General features: G+C 39.1%; 2 protein-coding genes across 2 annotated transcripts in view; both read left to right on the top strand.

Annotated features, from left to right (window-relative positions):
* LOC143534013 (protein BIG GRAIN 1-like E) overlaps positions 1-19,278 on the top strand; it is a 138,244-nt gene that overhangs the window by 56,784 nt on the left and 62,182 nt on the right. The gene's annotated exons all lie outside the window — the stretch shown is intronic.
* Positions 5,551-9,279, top strand: LOC143533984 (ankyrin repeat-containing protein At2g01680-like). Its single transcript, XM_077028602.1, has 3 exons — positions 5,551-5,848; positions 7,013-7,422; positions 8,202-9,279. Exons 1-3 carry the CDS (start codon positions 5,551-5,553, stop codon positions 9,066-9,068), a joined length of 1,575 nt encoding a protein of 524 aa, XP_076884717.1. The 3' UTR covers positions 9,069-9,279.

Genomic DNA, 19,278 nt, shown 5'->3' with positions numbered 1-19,278 from the left:
CAATGATATATTACAACAGTGGCCGGGTAACTACCCGCCTAAAAGAAATCTATACAAAGCTAAGTCTATCCTAGCAGTGGGAAGGGATCTTCAGGATCAGGCTTCAGGGCCACCTCCGCTTGGACCAGCACCGTCAGAGCGCGGCTGCCCAAGGAAAGCCTTAAGGATGTTTAGCCCATCATCAGCAGCAGCAACTTCATTCACCTTCTCCACCACTGGATGCGGGAAGGCAGCGTACTGGTTCACAGCATGGTCATAAGCAGCTTCGGTATTAACATTGAATAAAGGGAAGTTGGAGGGCGGAAAGCCTCTCTCAGCGAACCCTAGACCAAGCAGGAAGCCAGTCTTCTGCCCATCCTCATGAGAAGCGTTGAGGGCTGCGCTCATCGCATCGTCATAAGAGGTCTCTGAGAGGACCTGACGCACAACCTACAAAAGAAATACAAGTTAGAACATTTTCTAATTACGAACGAAAAGCGTAAAGAAAAAGATAAAGATACCTGAGGCAACGCTTCTCGAAGCAACCATTGGAGGGTAGCTTGACTTTCTTTACAAGCACGTTCGGCTCCGCTTTTATCAAGGTTGGCAAGTTGAACTTCCTTGGCGGCAGCTTCTTCGACGCTTTTGAGTTTCCTTTCAGTACGGTCAAGCACCCCCCTCTGGTCAAGGATCTCCTGCAGCTTCTTGGCATCTTCCATTGCCAAGGCGTCATGAGCATGCTGAAGAGCCTTTAATTTGCATTTAAGCTGCTCATTCTCTTCGCGAAGTGGCTCAGCAACAGCTTCAGCCTTGGCAGCCCTCTCAGTTGAGTTTCGCGCAGTCTCCTTGGCCAGCCGAAGCTGTTCATTCACAGCTTGAGCAGCCTTGGAGCGGGCCTCAAGTCGCGCCTGGACTTCAACCTCGAGGGCCTTGAATGCCTTCTCCTTCTCGGCTGCGGCAGCGGCCAACTGCCGGTTCTCCTCCCGAAGAGCCCGCGCTTCAGATATATCTTTGGCGCGAGCTGCTTTTAACTTGTCGTTTTCACGACAAAGCAGCTCGACGCGGGGCTGCGTTCGGGCCTGGAGAACCCGAAGCTCATTGGTTAGCCTACCCTCTTGGTAGCTAGCCATGGCTTCCCCCAACGCACCATGAGGAGCGGCGTGGCGAGCCCAGTCCACGCACTCCACAGGGGTGCGAAGGGTTGTTCCTCGGCGTATGTTCCATCTTGGAACATACACTTCATTGGAATCCGACACTGCAAAAGAAACAAAGGCAGTTAGGAAAAGATGATAAAAATATGTAAAGGAAAAAGAACCCTACGTACCTGTAGGGTCAATAACAGGCCGATAGCCGCCAAACCCATCACCTGAACCTGAACCTAAAGGAAATCCATCCAACAGGTCAGGCAGACGGGAAGGCGGCATAGATCGGCGGGAAGCCTGGCGCATACCTGATGGTCCGGCCGTCGGTGCCGGTGGCGCAGGTATAGTCGCAGCCGCTGTGGTAGCCATGGTTGGCGCCACCTCCTCAGTAACAGTAACCGCCGGCTCCGTGAAAGATGCTGTAAAAATTGCACTCACGGCCGGCGGAGACACCTTCTCAGCTGGAACAGCCTCAGGAAGGCTGGAACCAGCGGAAGCAGGCGTAGACGCCTGAGTCGATGCCTCGGGAAGGCTGACCGAGCCTACCGTCATTGGCGGGGGAATACTTGCTCCAACTCCACCCTGGAATGCGTCAACATCCACACCTGCACAAGCAAAAGTGTTAGAAAATTTATTTGAAACAAATCTAGACAAGAATTATGGGGGTACTCACGGGGTTTCTTGAGCTTGAACGCACGGACGAGCGGGGGCGAACCCGATGGAGCCGGCCTCTTGACACCGGTAACCGTCGTCGTCGCTGCCTCCCCGGAGGTAACACCTGCAGCCTCCGGAGCGGTGGTCTCCTCACCACCGGGCTTCCCCGCCACCTCTGCATTATCTGACTCCGAGTCAGATAAGACTACCGGGTCGGCCGTAGAGGCCACCTTCTCCTTGCCCTTCCCGACGGCAGCCTTTTTCTTCCGCACCAGTGGAGGACCTTCTGCGGATTCCTCAGAAGAAGAAATGTCATGAACTCCAGCAGCAGGCACAGCATTGAGAGGTTCAGGGTAGAAGATAGGCTTACCTGGCCGTCGGTGGCTCAGGATCTCTTGGCCTGGCGGGTAAACCTCCACGAACCGACCCGCGGTCTGCTCTAAGATGGGCAACTCGTTCTCGTCCAGAGCACGAGTACCCATCCGCGCGGGACCATCTTCCTCCCGCGGGTTCAGGAGCGACTGAAGATCGTTCCCCTCTGAAATCAACAAGCAAGTTAGTAAAAATCGAAGTCAGCAAAATGAAACAAGACGTACCATAAGGGACAGAGTTCGAACCATATTCAAGGACGATCGGAACCTTATCCGCATTCGCCGCCTTCCACACCCGGCTCATCCCCAGCATCACCATCGCCGACTCCGGAAAACGGAAAACCGGGGACTGGACCCGGGATATCTTCGAAAACCATTCCGCCTCCTCGTAGTTGAGGGCGGGAAGGTTCGGAAGCGCCTGGCCATTCTTGAACTTCATGGCGATGGGGACGGCGCGAGCAGATATGAAGAAGAACTCTCTTCTCCATGAGCGAAGACTCCGCTCGGTGGTACAAATCTTTAAACCCTTGATACGGGTTGTAAGAGTATACCACCCCTGGATGCACCTCCAAGTGTAGAAGGTCATCAGACGGTCAACGAGGGGCTCAAGGCCCAGTATCCGGCACACCCACTCAAAGTGCCGGACCTTGGCAATGGCCATGGGGTGCACCTCTGTCAGGTGCACACCGTGCCTCTCCAGGACACGGTACACAAACTTTGTCAACGGAAACCTAAGGTTTCCGTAGACAAAGAATGCAGCATAAACCCCGATCTTGCCACTAGGGGCATCGTACACAGTATGGTGGGGTTCAGGAAACTCAGGCTCGAGAGACTCGAGCATGAACTTCCTGACGATATACTGGTACAGATCGACAGGAAGAGAACACTGGCATTCGCCAGCAGTCTTCTGATCATCAGTATCATGAGAAGACATGGTGGAAAAAAGAAAAAGATTTCAGAGTAATGCTTTACTGAACAGAAAAATTCGCCGGAAATTACGTGAGAAGAAGAAGAAAGGTGAAAGTGTGAATTACAAATAACTCTCTCCCCCTTTATATAGTAATCGCAATTAATGCGGTGAATTTAATGCGGAGGAGAGAGAAATCAAAGGTGCAATGAAACTATGACACGTGGCAAAAAGCAGGCTGGCAACAGCTGTTGAAAGGACGTGTGCCAGTAATTTCGCGGCCACGCGCCCGAAGAATCACGCCCACGCGCCTGAAAAAGCGACTGGAATGACCATGTTCTGTCACGTCACCATAACTTCCTGCACGTCTTGACACAGTCAGAAGAAACCGTCGCACGACGTTTCAGAGGTTTGGACTGTTCTTATCTTTCCAACTCTTCGAATTTCAAAATTCAAAATTTAAAAAAATATTAAAAAGTAAGCGGGAAAATACCCCTTACCCCTTGGCAAACAAGTAACCGTTAGACGGATGCGGGTACAGTGTAAAGGCAAAACCCTTCACGTACCTAGCACCCGCAGGGAATTGAAGCCAAATATTCCTCGGCAACCAAGTAACTATAAGACAGGCGCGGATACAGTGTAAAGGCAAAACCCTTCACGTACCTAGCACCTACAGGGAATTGACGCTAGGAATACCTTGGAAGTAAAGTAACCGTAAGACGAGCGCTGGTACAGTGTTAAGGCAAAACCCTTCACATACTTAGCGCTCCGCTGGGAATTGAAACCAGGAAGGATCTTCTGGGCAATGCTTGCGGAAACGGAAATAACATCCCCGCATAGCGGGAACGTTGAGAACTACGTTGTTTGAAGCGCCAGGATGGAATTGGTGGTTTTAACATAATTGATCACTATGTTCAAAACTACCAAAACCTCATGGAGAATCCACACAACTGGGACTCAATGCTCCTGACTTGCGAGGAGGTTACAGACCTACCCGCATCATACCCAAAGACCAAGCAGGAAACTCGGGCATTTCTGCAAGTGACAAGGACTTCCCATGGAAAACCTTACAAAACCCTTTTCAAAACCCTTTGCTTAAGTCCAAAAGTTCACCTCACTTTATTAAACACGCATGAGAAGAACATTGGACTGGGGGGACTTGAAGAGGTAGGTCCCAGCAGAGACCAGTTGGTCCCGCAAGACTCACCTTGAACATGGACGTCTGCGCAAAGGCCATCTGCTCCCGCAGGACCCACCATGCTCATAGAATCTTACGCGCAGTACGCAACCTGTACACGCAGGGAAAGCCTCCCAATGGTGAAGTACCCCGCCTGTTCCCGCAGTTGCGGATACAAGCCATCAGGGAAGGCTACCCGCAGACAGCAGGGCTACACGTACAAGACACTAGCTACTTCAGCAGTCACGTGAAGGCATGAGCAAGGCGGGAACAATCCCGCCCAAATGAGCCAGTCTGATTCTGAAAGATCTTTTGTACCATACCTACCAAGGTATGGATAGGACAGACGATCCGACCAGAACAGCCCATGAGCCAATCACAGGGTGACAGCTCACCGACAACAGTGCGAGGAGGAGCACCCTCTAGTACTGTTTGTCACTATTAGCCGCTGCCTACTCACCAACCCTCACTGTGGAGCATGCGCAGCCTACAGTTGGTGGAATAGTATTACTGTTGGCCGTAACCTATTCACCAACCAGCATGGCCTGCGTACAATCCACAGTCAGTGGGACGTGCATAGTCTACAGTTGGTGGAATAGTGCAGCCGACTTTATTACTGTTGGCTGTAACCTACCCACCAACCAGTATGGCCTGTGCGTAATCCACTGTTGGTTGAACAGGAATACTATTCAGCCGGCTGTACCTTCTAGAAAACCTACCTTCGGCTATAAATACTCCAATATCTTGGAATGGTAAGATCATCTACTATCTCGTATAACTTACTTGATAACTGCTCTAATAGTATTCATATACTTTTATATTCAAAGAGCAATATAGACTGATTCTCACGCCGGAGGGTGGTCACAAGGAGGAACCCCCCCCTTCTCAGTGACGAGCTTACGGTGTCTGTTTTGCAGGTTCCCTGAAGTACAACTTACTCTGCTGGACCTACCTTCGTGGGAAACATTACCTAGCCCCCAGATTACCCATAATCTGCCCGGGGTCACTTAGTGTTTCTTCAGAGTCGTATTATTTTTTAAGTAATAATTTTTAATCATGCTAAGTTTTTGAAGTGCAAAAGAAGTGTTCATGTTCACAAAACCTTAAAGAAACACAGACAGTAAAAGATGTCTCGATCATGTTCATGTTCATGTTCATGTTCATGTTCATGTTCAACCCCACTAGTGACAATCAAAGAAATTAATCTAAACACTCAATGCTACCCCACACTCAATTATTGACATTAATAATAATAATAATAAACCAATACTCCGGTGTTCTTCTCACCATTGAATCCATTAACCATAATAATAATATCAGATGATTATGGAACCATCACGTAAATTCATCTCACACCAGTCGTTCTTCGCAGCCGTCCGATCGGGCGACTTGGAATCGGTTAAACAGCTGGTGGTAAACGACGGTGATGAGTCCGCGGCGACGGGTTTAATGGCGATGCAAAGCGACGCTGGAGAGACCGTGGTGTATATCGCGGCGGAGGGTAATTTTGAGCAAGTGTTTGATTACTTGATCAAGTTTTGTGATATTGAGACTGTCAAGATTAGATCGAAGGCGGATTTTAATGCGTTTCATGTTGCCGTGGAGCGAGGGTATTTAGGTAATTTAGTTCTGGATCTGATACCATGTAAGATAGTAAAGTAGTTAATAGATGAGCCGAATAATATTAGTGTTAATCCCGAAATCTATTATTTAAATTAAGATTTAAATTTTAGAGCCCAATTTCAAAATCAAAAATCCCAAATTGTAGGGATCTTTATTTGTGAATTTACTTTCGGGATCAAGGGTATAATGGTCCGGTTAAGCCATTTTCATGTTGCGGCGGAGCGAAGGTATTTAGGTAATTTAGTTCCGGCTCTGGTTCCATGTAAGATAGTAAAATAGTTTATTGATTATTATTGAAAGAATAATGTCTTAACGAGGCGGATAATTTATTACTTTGAAACCCGGATTTTATTGTTTAGATTTTTAGAGCCCAAGTTAAAAGGATCCCTAATTTTAGGGATCTTTATTTGTTTTCTTTTTATAATAGGAATTCAATTTCATGATCAGCGGTGTTTTCATGACCAGACCAAAGATCCGGAATAGGATAAGCTCGATACCGAAAATCCCGATCCTGATTTTTCTAAAAGCTTGGTACCAGTATTGAAAATTCTCGGTTCAGTACCGGTAACGAAGGCTAAATATTAATGTTAATTCCGATATCTATTATTTAAATTTAAATTTTAGAGCCCAATTTTAAAATCAAAGATCCCAAATTTTAGGGATCTTTATTTGTGAATTTACTTTCGGGATCAAGGGTAAAATGGTCCGGTTAAGCCTTTTTCACCGTTCCCGAAACCGGCCTGTTACTGGTCAGACTGGTCAGACTAGTGAACCAAACGATGTGATCGGATCGGATTTCTGATGTTATCTATTTTTTTTCTTTCAAAAATCTTATTTTCTGATTCGTTTAATATTCGAGGTACCATATTTTATTTATTTATTTGAGTTTTAATATTTTATTAAAATTGAAAATGTACACGAGAACATAAAGAATTTTAATACATATAAAGAACATAAAGTTTTAATTTATATATTATTTATGACGTAATTTGGAACTTAAAACCAGTGGACTGGTAAGGCAACTAGTTTGCTGTCCAGTCTGGTTCGAAAAAAATATATAGTTAGACACTCAGTTTCTATTTTACATTTTTGAGCCCAACAAAACATAATGCAATGTTCAGCATTCGATATGATATCAATGTTTGCTATTACAATGCAGGAATTGTTAACAAGCTTTTAGCCTTATGGCCCGAGCTTTGCAAAGTATGCGATGCAAAGAACACGAGCCCGTTATATTCAGCAGCTGTTAAAGATCATCTAGACGTCGTAAACGCCATTTTAGACGCAGATATTAGTTGCATAAGGACAGTGAGGAAGAATGGTAAAACTGCATTGCATACTGCAGCAAGATATGGTAAAACAGCAATGGTTAAAACGCTTATTGAACGAGATTCGGGGATCGTGGCGATTAAGGATAAAAAGGGTCAAACCGCACTTCATATGGCGGTCAAAGGTCAAAGCACGGCTGTTGTTGAGGATCTATTGCTTGCAGATCATTCCATTTTAAACGAGCGTGATAAGTTTTGTAACACTGCGGTTCATATAGCTACGAGGAAATCCCGAGCACCGGTACTTTTTAACATCATTGCTTATCTTTAAATCACGTGTCAAAAATAATCAATCTTGTCAGGTTGACGAGTTGACATGAACACGGCCCATATTTTTATTTGTGTCAACAAAATTAATCCCAGACTGTAGACACTTAAAAGTTTGTAACTTGGACGCGATCTGTCTAACCCATTTATCTAAAAGTGTCGAATGGTTGCAAGGTTGGCGGGTAGTAATTTAGTTCCAAATGTGTTAATTGGTTGATTAATTATAAGAAAAGTGGGTTAAGCGGGTCACAAAATGGGTTAGTGGGTTAGTGAGTAGACTTGTTTCATTAAACAGGTTGGCAGGTCGACCTGTTTAACTAAACGAGTTAAGCAAGTCAACCCGAACACGACCCTTTAACCAAACAGATCAGCCCAAACACAACCCGTTTAACCCATTTATTAAACATGTCAAAAGGGTTGGTGGGTAATAATCAAGTTGCAAACGTGTTAATCGGGTTGATAGCTTGTAAAAAGGTGGGCCATAAATGGGTTTGTGGGTCAACCTCTTTAACTAAACAGGTCAACCCGAATATGACCCATTTTCTTAAACAGTTAGATATTCCAACCCAAAACATTTTATTTCCGTATTATGTTTGGGTCATGTTGAAAATTGCCACCACTAATTTAGACTCTATACTTAGAGTTGGCGTAACTCGCTGGTTGGGTGGCGGGTCAAAACGGGTTAGGTTTTCATTTTTATAAAAAGGCTCCAATTAACAAGTTATTCTAAAATGTGGGCTTGAAACTGTTCAGATTGTAAGCATGTTGCTAGGATTCACTTCAATAAGTGTCAATGTGATCAATCATCGACAAGAAACCGCAATGGATATAGCCGATAAGCTTAGCTATGGTCCGGCAAAGCTAGAAATCATGGAAGCCCTAACCGAAGCGGGTGCCAAACACGCCCGCCACGTTGGCAGAATCGACGAAGAAATGCAACTTAAACGGACCGTTAGCGATATCAAACACGAGGTCCACTCGCAACTCTTACAAAATGAACAAACACAAAGACGGGTCTCGGGTATTGCAAAAGAACTTAAAAAGATTCACCGAGAAGCGGTCCAAAACACAATCAATTCGTTAACCGTCGTTGCGGTTTTATTCGCGTCGATAGCTTTTTTAGCGATATTTAATCTCCCGGGCCAGTATGTGAGCTCAGGTAAACAAGCGGGTGAAGCTGATATTGCACACACACCCGCTTTTCGGGCCTTTTGTCTTTTTAACGCCACGTCACTGTTTATATCATTAGCGGTTGTGGTGGTTCAAATCACGTTGGTGGCATGGGACACGCAGGCCCAGAGACAGATTGTTTCGGTTGTGAATAAGTTAATGTGGGCAGCCGGGATTAGTACATGTGGCGCGTTTTGTTCAATCGCGTTTGTGGTGGTTGGGAAAACGAGTTCGTGGATGGCTATAACCATGACGGTTGTCGGTGTCGTGACGCTAGTCGGGACGCTTATGAGTTTGGGTTATTTTATTTTTCAGCAACGGTTTGGGAATAACGATTCTCAGAGGCGGATTAGGAGGGCGAGTGGAAGCAAGTCGTTCTCGTGGTCATATTCGATTAATGTTTCGGATGACGAGTCTAATCATGACCATGAAAAGATATATGCTCTATGAAAGTTGAGTTTGCTGTTAATCTCTAAACCCTAAACTCTAAATCCTAAACTCAAGAGATCTGATATCTAATATCAGTCTCTTGTATGTTTTGTAGGTTATGTACATATGTCATTGTATAGGAATTTGGGTTTTCGGGTTTTAGTGTTTGAACCGATGGTCTAAACTAAACCTTGTTGTTTAAACACGGTTGTTGGAAGCTTGTGTGTCGTGTTTTTGTCTCGATAGCTTTTATTGCTCTGAATGATATAATCTTGATATCATACACTGCGAACGAAATGATATTGACAAAATTAAATCATCGTATGATATTTACAAAGTTCTTGGCGGGCTTGACTTAGAGGATTGCTTTGATGACATCGTAAGACCAGACCATACGTACATACATTAACGTGAATGCTTCGCATATTAATGTGCTCCAACGCGAGCGGGTCAATTTGGTAGTTTATTACAATTCTCAAATCAAATGACAATACCGAACAAAATAACAAGAGTAAAACTCATGAAATGAATTTGACCAAGCCCACACCCAGTTGGGCCTTTATTTTGCAAGCCCAAGCCACAGCATGTAATAAGTTGTTTAAATTTGGCCCACTAAAACAACTAACAACCCATTTATTGCTTTCCTCAGTTCCCACTTCCCATGCATAAACTTTTTCAGGCCCAATCTAAACAGTCAATGACCCAGTCATAGGTTGTTCACGAGTCGAGCCAAATCGAGCGAATGCTTGCTCGTTGCTTGGCTCGTTTACAACCAAACAGAACCAAATGGCCAAAATTCAAACCGAGTGAAAATCAAAACAAGCTAAAATCGAAGCGCTCATTTTTCGATCGAACATCGAGCGATTTTCAAGCATTATTTATTTCTTTTTCATATGAAAATTTTCAATAAACAACAAGTTTGAAGGTTGTAAATAATACATTTTGTAAACATATTAGTAGTTTTTAAACAAACGTGCAATAGGTTGTAAAGTTTTATGATACATAAATTTGAACTGAAATATAATGATCATGTTAACAAAATTCAAGTATTTCGAAAACTTGAACCAAACAAATAAAACTATAAAATTGACGGAATTGAAAAAATTCAAAGGGTTTAATTAAAAAATCGTATACTTATACTTATGTGTATTGTCTGTGTATTGTCTATATATTTATATATTTGTTCATATATAATTATATATAAAATAAATTAAAAATATTCAAGCCGAACCGAACCGAGGGCAGACCTTTGCTCGTTGCTTGGCTTATTTACAAACCGAACCAAACCAAACCGAGCAGAGCGGGTCATTTACAATCGAGCGAAAAAACAAACGAGTATTTTCCAAGCAGTTTTCGAGCAAGCAACGAACGAGTTCGAGCGGTGAGTGGTTTGGATGGCCCTAGACCAGAGATGCAAATAGTTGTAAACCGATTTCGGTTATTAACCAAACTGTTTTTCGTCAAATGGTTAAATGGTTATTTCCTAGCCTGTGTAACCGTTTGTAACCCATTTTTGAGAGGGAAAACTAAAGCGTGTGTATCTTGTCAGGTTATTATAGAAATCGGTTTTTTTTGTAAATGTCAACTTAAAAACAATACTAAAATAATTGTTAATATTTACTTGAGAATATCATATAATCTAGGGGTGTGCATTTCGTTAAACCCGACCCGGACTGAGCAATACCCGACCCGGATTGAAAACCCGAAAATCTTAAAAACAAAAACCGAAGACTGGACCTGTAGGAAACAATCGGTCTCGGTTATGTGTCGGTTATTAGAACTCGGGTAAGATGTGAAGACCGAAACCGATTTGGTTCGCCAAAATCTCAATCGGATACTCAATTTGGGTAGTAATCAGATCTAGTTCATGTTGTATGTCATTAAATTGAAGTCGTTGTGACCTGTTGCAACGAGATTAAAGGAGGAAATCGGCTAACAGTGACCAAAGTGGACTGTTTTAATGGAGGCAGTGTGGTTGTAGTGTAATGGTAGGGATAGGATTTGCTTTGGAAAATAAAACTCAAAATGAAGTTTGAGGAAGATGTGTACTGACAGCAAGGATTAAAACATATTATAAAATAAGTACTTTATATAATATTATAAAGTAAAGGCGAAAGTGACACAATAAACTAAATTTAACTTCTAAATTGACCGTCCATTTAAACCTTCACAATCATTTTCACGTCCGTTATATCTTTTTCACATCCAAGTATCCAACTCCTTTTCTTCTCCAAGTATGCTTCATCTTCTTCCTGTTCTCATCATCCTTCTATACTACATTCATGGCGAACTCGGGTCGGTTCGGGTAAACTCGGTTTTTTTGTTCCTGAGGCCGATACCCGACCCGAAACCGAAAGTGGAAAAATATACTACCCGATAAAGAACCGAAGGTAATATTTCGGGTCCGGGTTTCAGTCTTTTTCGGTCCGGGTTCTCGGGTTTTTCGGTCCAGCCCGAATTTTGCACAACCCTAATATAATCATTTGCTATGTCATGGGGTTATTGACCCTGACAAAAATAGTAACTTGTTGATCTAGCTTCCACCTATATCATTATACTTGTCACAAATAGTAACTTGTTGATCTAGCTTCCACTTATAAGCATGTGGACCATAAGTCCATAACCCCACTAACGTGTAGCATCATGGAGTAAAAGTACATCTCATGGGCTTCTAGTGGTTTGCCGAACATGTTTCCGATTACTCATATTAGGGGTGTTCTTCGGGTTCGTTTTTCGGGTTTCAGGTTTTTCAGGTCGGGCTCTTCGGGTTTTAAAGTTTTAAATCTTAACCCGAAACCCAACCCAAATCTCTCAATGGTTTTTCGGGTTCGGGTTTTTTTGGGTTGGGTTAATTGGGTTTCGAGTATCCTAGAAAATGAAACAAAAAACAAAAGAATTTAAAAAACTTCAATAAAATTAAAACAACATATTCTTCTTTGCTTGTAACGCAAATAATTAAATAAAAAACCAACATAACTTGATAAAGTCATAAAACAATTCAAAAGAAGAGTAAAACTAAGTAACTAACTCGAACCATAATCGTCTTCAATTAGACGTGATTCGGTTGTTCGATTACGGTTGCTATTAATAATAAACGGAAAACATAAATTAACAATAAACAACCGATCTATAATAGTTGGAATGACAGCCGTCAATTAGACTCAGATTCTGGTGACTTTAGTGACTAAGACTAAATCTATTACACCTAAAAATATATTTAATTTCAAAACTAAAAGTTTATACGCGTTGACCCAAAACTTATAAACCAAACCCGAGAACCAACCCGAATTACTTCGGTTCGGTTCGGGTTAGTCTTTTCTCGGGTTCAGGTTTTCGGGTCGGGTTAGTTCGGGTTCGGATATGGTTTTTTTGGGTTGGGTTTTGGGTTTCGCGTAAAAGTGACAACCCTAACTCATGGGACCAAACACGGTTGTCAAGACCCTCGACTTTTAGCTAAATCATGCGTCGAGATGGTCAAACGTTCTCATCGTCTCCCAACTACCAGAATCATGATGCTTCGTTTTGTTTGGTGTCTAGTTCAAAGGACAACTAGTATTTCATTAATGATTTTTAGCTAAATCATGCGTCAAGGTGGTCAAACATTCTCATCGTCTCCCAACTACCAGAATCACGATGCTTCATTTTGTTTGGTGTCTAGTTCGAAGGACAACTAGTATTTCATTAATGATGGATAAACCGCTGATGTCACTGTAAAGATAACCACTTGACGAATAATATTTTGAAATTGCATATTCATCTACTAGGTTTAAAACTCATGTAATAAAGAGATTGAATCAAAGAAATGTCAAATAGCTAATAATGACCCTCGACTTTTAGTTGAATCATGTGTCGAGGTGGTCAAACGTTCTCATCATCTCCCAACTACCAGAATCATGATGCTTCGTTTTGTTTGTTGTCCAGTTCGAAGGACAACTAGTATTTTATTAATGATGGATAATAAACAACTTATGGCACTATAAAGATAACCATTTGACGGATAATATTTTGAAATTGTATATTCATCTATTAGTTTTAAAACTTTACGCGGGATTATAAAACAATGCTTAGTGAAAGATGTGAAAGATATGAAAGTTTGACATTATTGAATTTTCATCAGTATTTAAGAAAAAGAATTAAAATTTTAATTCAATAATTCAAATGTGAACGTTTGAGATAATTATAATTATAAGAGGGAAATTAAGAATATATTAAAAGAAAAAGTTGCAGATGAATGTGGTGGTTACGTTGGACGTAATTTTCTTTAGGTTGACTAATCAGGTCTATTATAAGTTGGTGTTTTGTTTATCAAGTTGAACCCATAGGCCGTAACTTGATTACATGAGATAAATTACCTAGTGAACAAGTTGATCCAATAACTTGGACAAAAAGAAATTTATTTGTTAGCTAATTAAATTTGCTTTTACTAATTAGTACTTGAGTGTGATAAGTTTTGGTATTCGAGTATAGGTAAGTTTAAATCGGTATATATACAGTTATACCCGTACTTGTTGGGTTATATCATTAGTGAATTATAATTTTTCGAGTCAATTAAAATTACAATGATCGAGCTTATGATCTAAAATAGTGTTTGTGTTTTTCGTTTCTGCTTTCCAAAGTTCATGTTGGAAATGAAAACTCCTATGTGAATGTGATGGTTTAAAATAAGATCCGTTTGCTGTACGGGTAACTAATGAAAAAGATAATATTTAATAATTAAGCAAAATACAAACAAATAATAACCTTATCATTCCGTATTAAAAGACAAATCATTGTATAGTATTGTTAAAACAATTTAAGTATATGTTTAGTTATTAATTTCATCCTTCAAATTAGTATGTAACTGTTATCTGCTAACAAATAAATGGTAATGAACTATTTTAAAAATTTAGTTGATTTTAAATTGTGATAAAAAAATATGAGGGTGACAAGTGATAAAACATTGTAGGGGTGTTCTTCGGGCTAGGTTTTCGGGTCGGGTATTCAGGTTTCAATGAATTCTAGACCCAAAACCCAACCCAAATCTCTCATGGTTTTTACGGGTTTGGGTTTTTTCGGTGTGAGTTAATCTAGGTTCCTATAAAACAAACAAAGACAACACTAAAACATAGTTGCTTTTACGAGTTCGGCCTATGGGTTCAACTTGATAAAACAAACAAAGATTAAAAAACTACAACATTAAAACAAAAGCTAACAGTTGTTCTCACTCGTAACATAAATAACAAATAAGAAAACAAAATTAACATGGTAAAACAAACTAAAAAAGAGTAAATTTTACAAAGTCTAGCCATAATAAACAATACAAATACTTCGATATGTCATAACTAGGGTGCTCAATCATAGTTGCTTTTAGTCATAAATCGAAACATTAATAAACAGTGAATAGTATATCAATAATAGGTGGAATGACAACATTCGATATAAGCATGTTATTATCTGGTTTTAAAATTAAAAGTTTATTCGGGTTTTTCGGGTTGACCTGAGAATTCAAACCCAAGAACAAACCCAAATTATTTCGGTTAGGGTTCGGGTTTGTCGGGTTGGGTTAGTTCGGGTACAGGTTTTCTCAGGTTGAGTTTCGGGTAAAAGTGACAGCCTAAAACATAAAACATTGTATATTTTTATCATAGATATATCTTTTGGTTAAAGACACAAAATTATACGGATTTACTTGGAACCCTTCTCATACAAAATCTAATGTAACATGGATAATATTAAATGATTAAAAAGTAGACCAAGTATTTTCCATTTCTAAATATCTTATTATATTGACGACTTTCCAAAAAAGCCATTTTCTTTTAGCTTTTCACTTTTGGGATTCAACGTATATATATAAAATGGAAATTAAGCAAGGCCACTATTTGTGAAAATAGGTTTGCCACGTTTTGGATGATATCTTCAAATGTTATCCTTTACAACGATTTGATGGTTGTATGCTTCATCATGTCTCTCTAATGCGTGGCAAAATGAATATATACACCAAGGATCAAGACAACTCAAAGGTATGGTGTGTAGTCGATCGTTTCATTTATAAATACACAAGTATATCTACATGTATCTCACATTGTAGAATGACCGAAATCATAAAATATAACATAATGATGTAGATGATATTATAAAATACACGTATTCGATGCAAATAGAAAATGAAAAGCAGGATAATGTATACGAGCCCCTAGTATTTAGTATTCAAGAACTTGCCATCATGTATGCATTTGACAACCGAATAATATAAGAATAATAAGGCGTTCTTGAACTTATTAAGTACTTTCATCATGTACGTATTTGAAAATTTTTAGAAAATAAGGTAAGACATTTATATGATGTTTATAAAGCAAGAACATTTGACAAGATTTGTTAGAATGCCCGGCCACAACTAGGAAGAAACAAGAGTTAATTACATAGCAAGCTGTTGAAATGATAATATAATAAAAATTTGATCTTTTCTTCTTTTTTCACTAAAATATGGCATCATTCTGAAATCTCCAAATCACTACCAGGCTGTTGAAATGATACCATGAACAATGCTTTTCTTCTTCCCCAAAATCGAAAACCGAGAAGTAGTGGATTAAGAAATGAGTGGTTTCCTCTACAAGTATCATACCAAACGGCTTTGGCTCAATGGTGCTACACACAACTCAAACTCGATCAAGTTGTGAATGTAATAGAAGTTAAATTACTACAAGAATATATACAAGTAGAATATGACGTATACTTAATAACTTAGCCTAGCTTCTTTATCACTTTACAAAGTTTGTGGATATTATTTTTCTCGTATATATATTTATATATATTCATTAACCAACAAATGACAAGACCTGCCACATTACATGAACTAGATACAAAACAGAATAAAATCTATCGTACACAAGATAAGGTAAAAGCCAGTACCATACATTTTCTAGATTTCATGGATTTCCTAGCCATGCTTTTTCTTAAATAAATTAAGAAATAAATCAAAATTCCATTGGGACCTTTAGACCATAAAGAGTAGGGGTGTTCACGGTCCGATTTTGACGGTTTTTGGGTCAAACCGTAAGCCAAACCGTTAGTACGGTTTTTGCTAATAAAAAACAAAAGCCAAACCGTTGAAATTAAAACCAAACCAAACTGAACCGTTACTAACGGTTTGGCTCCGGCCGGTTTCACGGTTTAGGCTTTAATATGCTATTGTCAAAAACTTAAACTCTAATTCACAAGTTTAGATTTCAAGCTGTCCAAAAATAAAATAACTAAAATGCAAGTTTCCCATAATTAATCATATTGTCGAGAATTTAAGCCTAGAATATGACGGGATACTGGACTTTTAGTAAAGTTGGGCTAAATTACACACTAGCATCTTATAGTGGGCTAAGACAAGAAGCCCAGTTTTTAAAACATATAATATATTATAAATAGTTATATAAATCTAATATAAAAAAATAAAATTTATATATAAATAAATCCTACGGTCCGGTCCAGTTTTTACGGCCGGTTTTCAATAAAAACCGTAAGCCAAACCGTTCATTACGGTTTGAAAATTTTGAAGCCGACCGACCGAAAGTAAAAAAAAAACCGACCGCAAAGCCAAAACGATGACCGGTTTAGGCGGTTTTATGGTTTTAAACCGATCGCTGAACACCCCTGATAAAGAGTATGAAGTACACTGGAGTTTGTGTGTTCTCCAATTGTTTAATGCAAAAAAAAAAAACACCAATAAAAAAAAATTGAAATTCTTAGGGGCTTGCTGTCGTTTAAGTAACAAATGCTAGTTAAGTCGGAATGCCACTGTCAAATAGGAAGTTGAGTTTTAACCGGCTTGTTTTTAACTAACAGTTGTGGTTTAACTAAGTTTTAATAAAAGAAGAAAAACGAAAAATAAATAATGTGTGTATATTCGTATTTGATTGTTGAGTTTGAAGTGGATTCCATCAATCAAAAGGAGACAACTCAAACAAGGGGGGTTATGGTCTTAGGCTATGTATAGTGGACGAGCTACAAAATGGAGCGACTTTTGGCATGTGGCGTCCAGTCAGTAAATGAGGAATTTTTGTTTTAGGAGTGTAATGGTGTTTTAGCCCCATATATATATATATATATATATTACACACACATCGCATAAAGTAATATTCTTCAAACCGTTTGCAACGACAAAAACACGTCGCCCCCGCCCCCCTTTTCGCCCCTCTTATTTCCGCGGGGGAGGGGGGGGGGTTCCTCTTGAATGTCGCCCAAAATCATCATAATTGCCGTCCCAGTACACATGGCATTATGGGAATGACACCATAGTGCAAAAAGGTGTTTAGCACCTGAGTGTAATCAGGGAGATGTGGTTTAACAAGGCTTTTTTTTAAAGGTGAGGTGGTAATGCCTCCACAAATAAAGAGTATTACAACCCATTATAACAATAATAGGTTAGATTCCGTATTACACACGAACAGAAAATATATAAAACTTCATATATATGTGTGTGCGCGCGCGCGTGTGTGTGTTATATACATTTTAATGAATTGTAAACGTCAGATAATCTAGGCATTATCATTATTCTTATAAGGTATCACAATTTTGTTTTAATTAAAAGAATCCAGTATACAAAGACAAATAGAATAATTCTAAGTTATGCCACATATTTCTAACATATACCATGAAACAAAAAGTACATTAATTAAAACTTCATCATCTATTGAAGTCATATGTTGTAAACTATGAAGCGTAAACATTTAAATGTTGTAGCATAAGTTGTGTGTTATAAAAACTATTGAAATTATAAAACACTTAAGTACACAACATAAAGAATGCTAAAAATATGAATATAACGATGAGATATAATTATAATATTTATTAAACCGCACATTTAGTAAAACAACAATATAATCCAAACCTTGTGATTTAAACCATCATTTCAATCCAAACATCCATACATCCAGTCCAAACATTCATAAATCATTTCCCAAAATAAAAAAAATAAAATAACAAAGTCTTAAAATTTTTAAAAATGACAATGAAAACAACCTTTATTACTCAATAAATGATGATTATAACCATTTATTTTGAAACCTTCTTCAACTTAAGAGTTAATGTTTAAACTTAATGTTCAAATTAACATGTGAAAAGCATATAAATGGAAAATAAATGAGTTGGAAGCCTATGTGAATATACTAGTTGAATGCCATATGAATACCTTTTATTACTTTAATAGTATAGTAAGATAAGATAAGATGTATTCTATATGATAAAACAATTTTGTTTATTAACAAGAATTAGTACTTTAAAACTTGAATAACCATATGTATCATCCATTGATGCGATATTAATGACTCTAAGTCAATGTGCTGGTGGTGGAGTGATAAGGATAACTGGTGTTTCATGTGACCCAGATTCGATTCTTGTCACCATCATTAAGTTTTGGTGGTACCGGGTGCTGATGGGAGACTAGGGAGAAGCGATGTTCATCAGTTGGATCATTGAACTGAACGAGTTTTACCTCACCGCACTATTGTGCCTTTGGGCGAGTGTTCACGAGCGTTGGCCTTAGGTGAGGTTTACCTTGAATCTAAAAGCTAGTGTATCCCGATGTGATGAATTTAGCCAGCATCCCATTTAAAGGATTCATTGACCGTTAAAAATATAATAATAATGACTCAAAAGAATAATTATAGACCGATAAATAAATAGTCTAAGGTGATTAAACTAACTCAATTCAGGTTGAGGCTGGCAACTAGGGTACTTGTTTAAGACACGATAATACCTGTTAATAAAAAAAAGTGCGGAATGTGATTTTGTTATTTTCTTAAATAATTGAATTTAGTAGGCTAGAGTCCATCATTTTCCATTATTCGTACATGAAACTTAAAATTGTTTTATAGTCTGACATATAAAGCAGTTAAAGAGTCGTATTCATGTTTAATATTTGTGTTAAACATGTCATTTCTAACATGTTAAACCCATTAATACACAAATTACCGGTCCTAATTCAGGTATTAATTACTTTCTCAATCTTAATATTCTCTCTTTGTCAAGCGAATATATTCATTATAACTTAATTGAACGATGCGATTATCCTTGATATAATAAACCAAACCATTAGTTGTTGCTTTATCAAGTATTTTGAGTCGAATAAATTTGGTTTATAGTTGGAAATAAGTAAATACTACTTATTATGTGCTTATTATTTATATTAATGTAAGATGATAGCATTCCCTATTGCAATATACATTCCCAATTTCTATTTATTTTACTTTACTTAATAACTATC

The sequence above is a fragment of the Bidens hawaiensis genome, unplaced genomic scaffold, assembly GCF_021521415.1.
Source record: "Bidens hawaiensis isolate Kalapana, Puna unplaced genomic scaffold, B.hawaiensis_p1.1 tig00009970_1, whole genome shotgun sequence".
Taxonomy (NCBI): Eukaryota; Viridiplantae; Streptophyta; class Magnoliopsida; order Asterales; family Asteraceae; genus Bidens; species Bidens hawaiensis.
The sequence above is the reverse complement of the archived record's forward strand: the minus strand, read 5'-3'. Positions and strand labels throughout refer to the sequence as shown.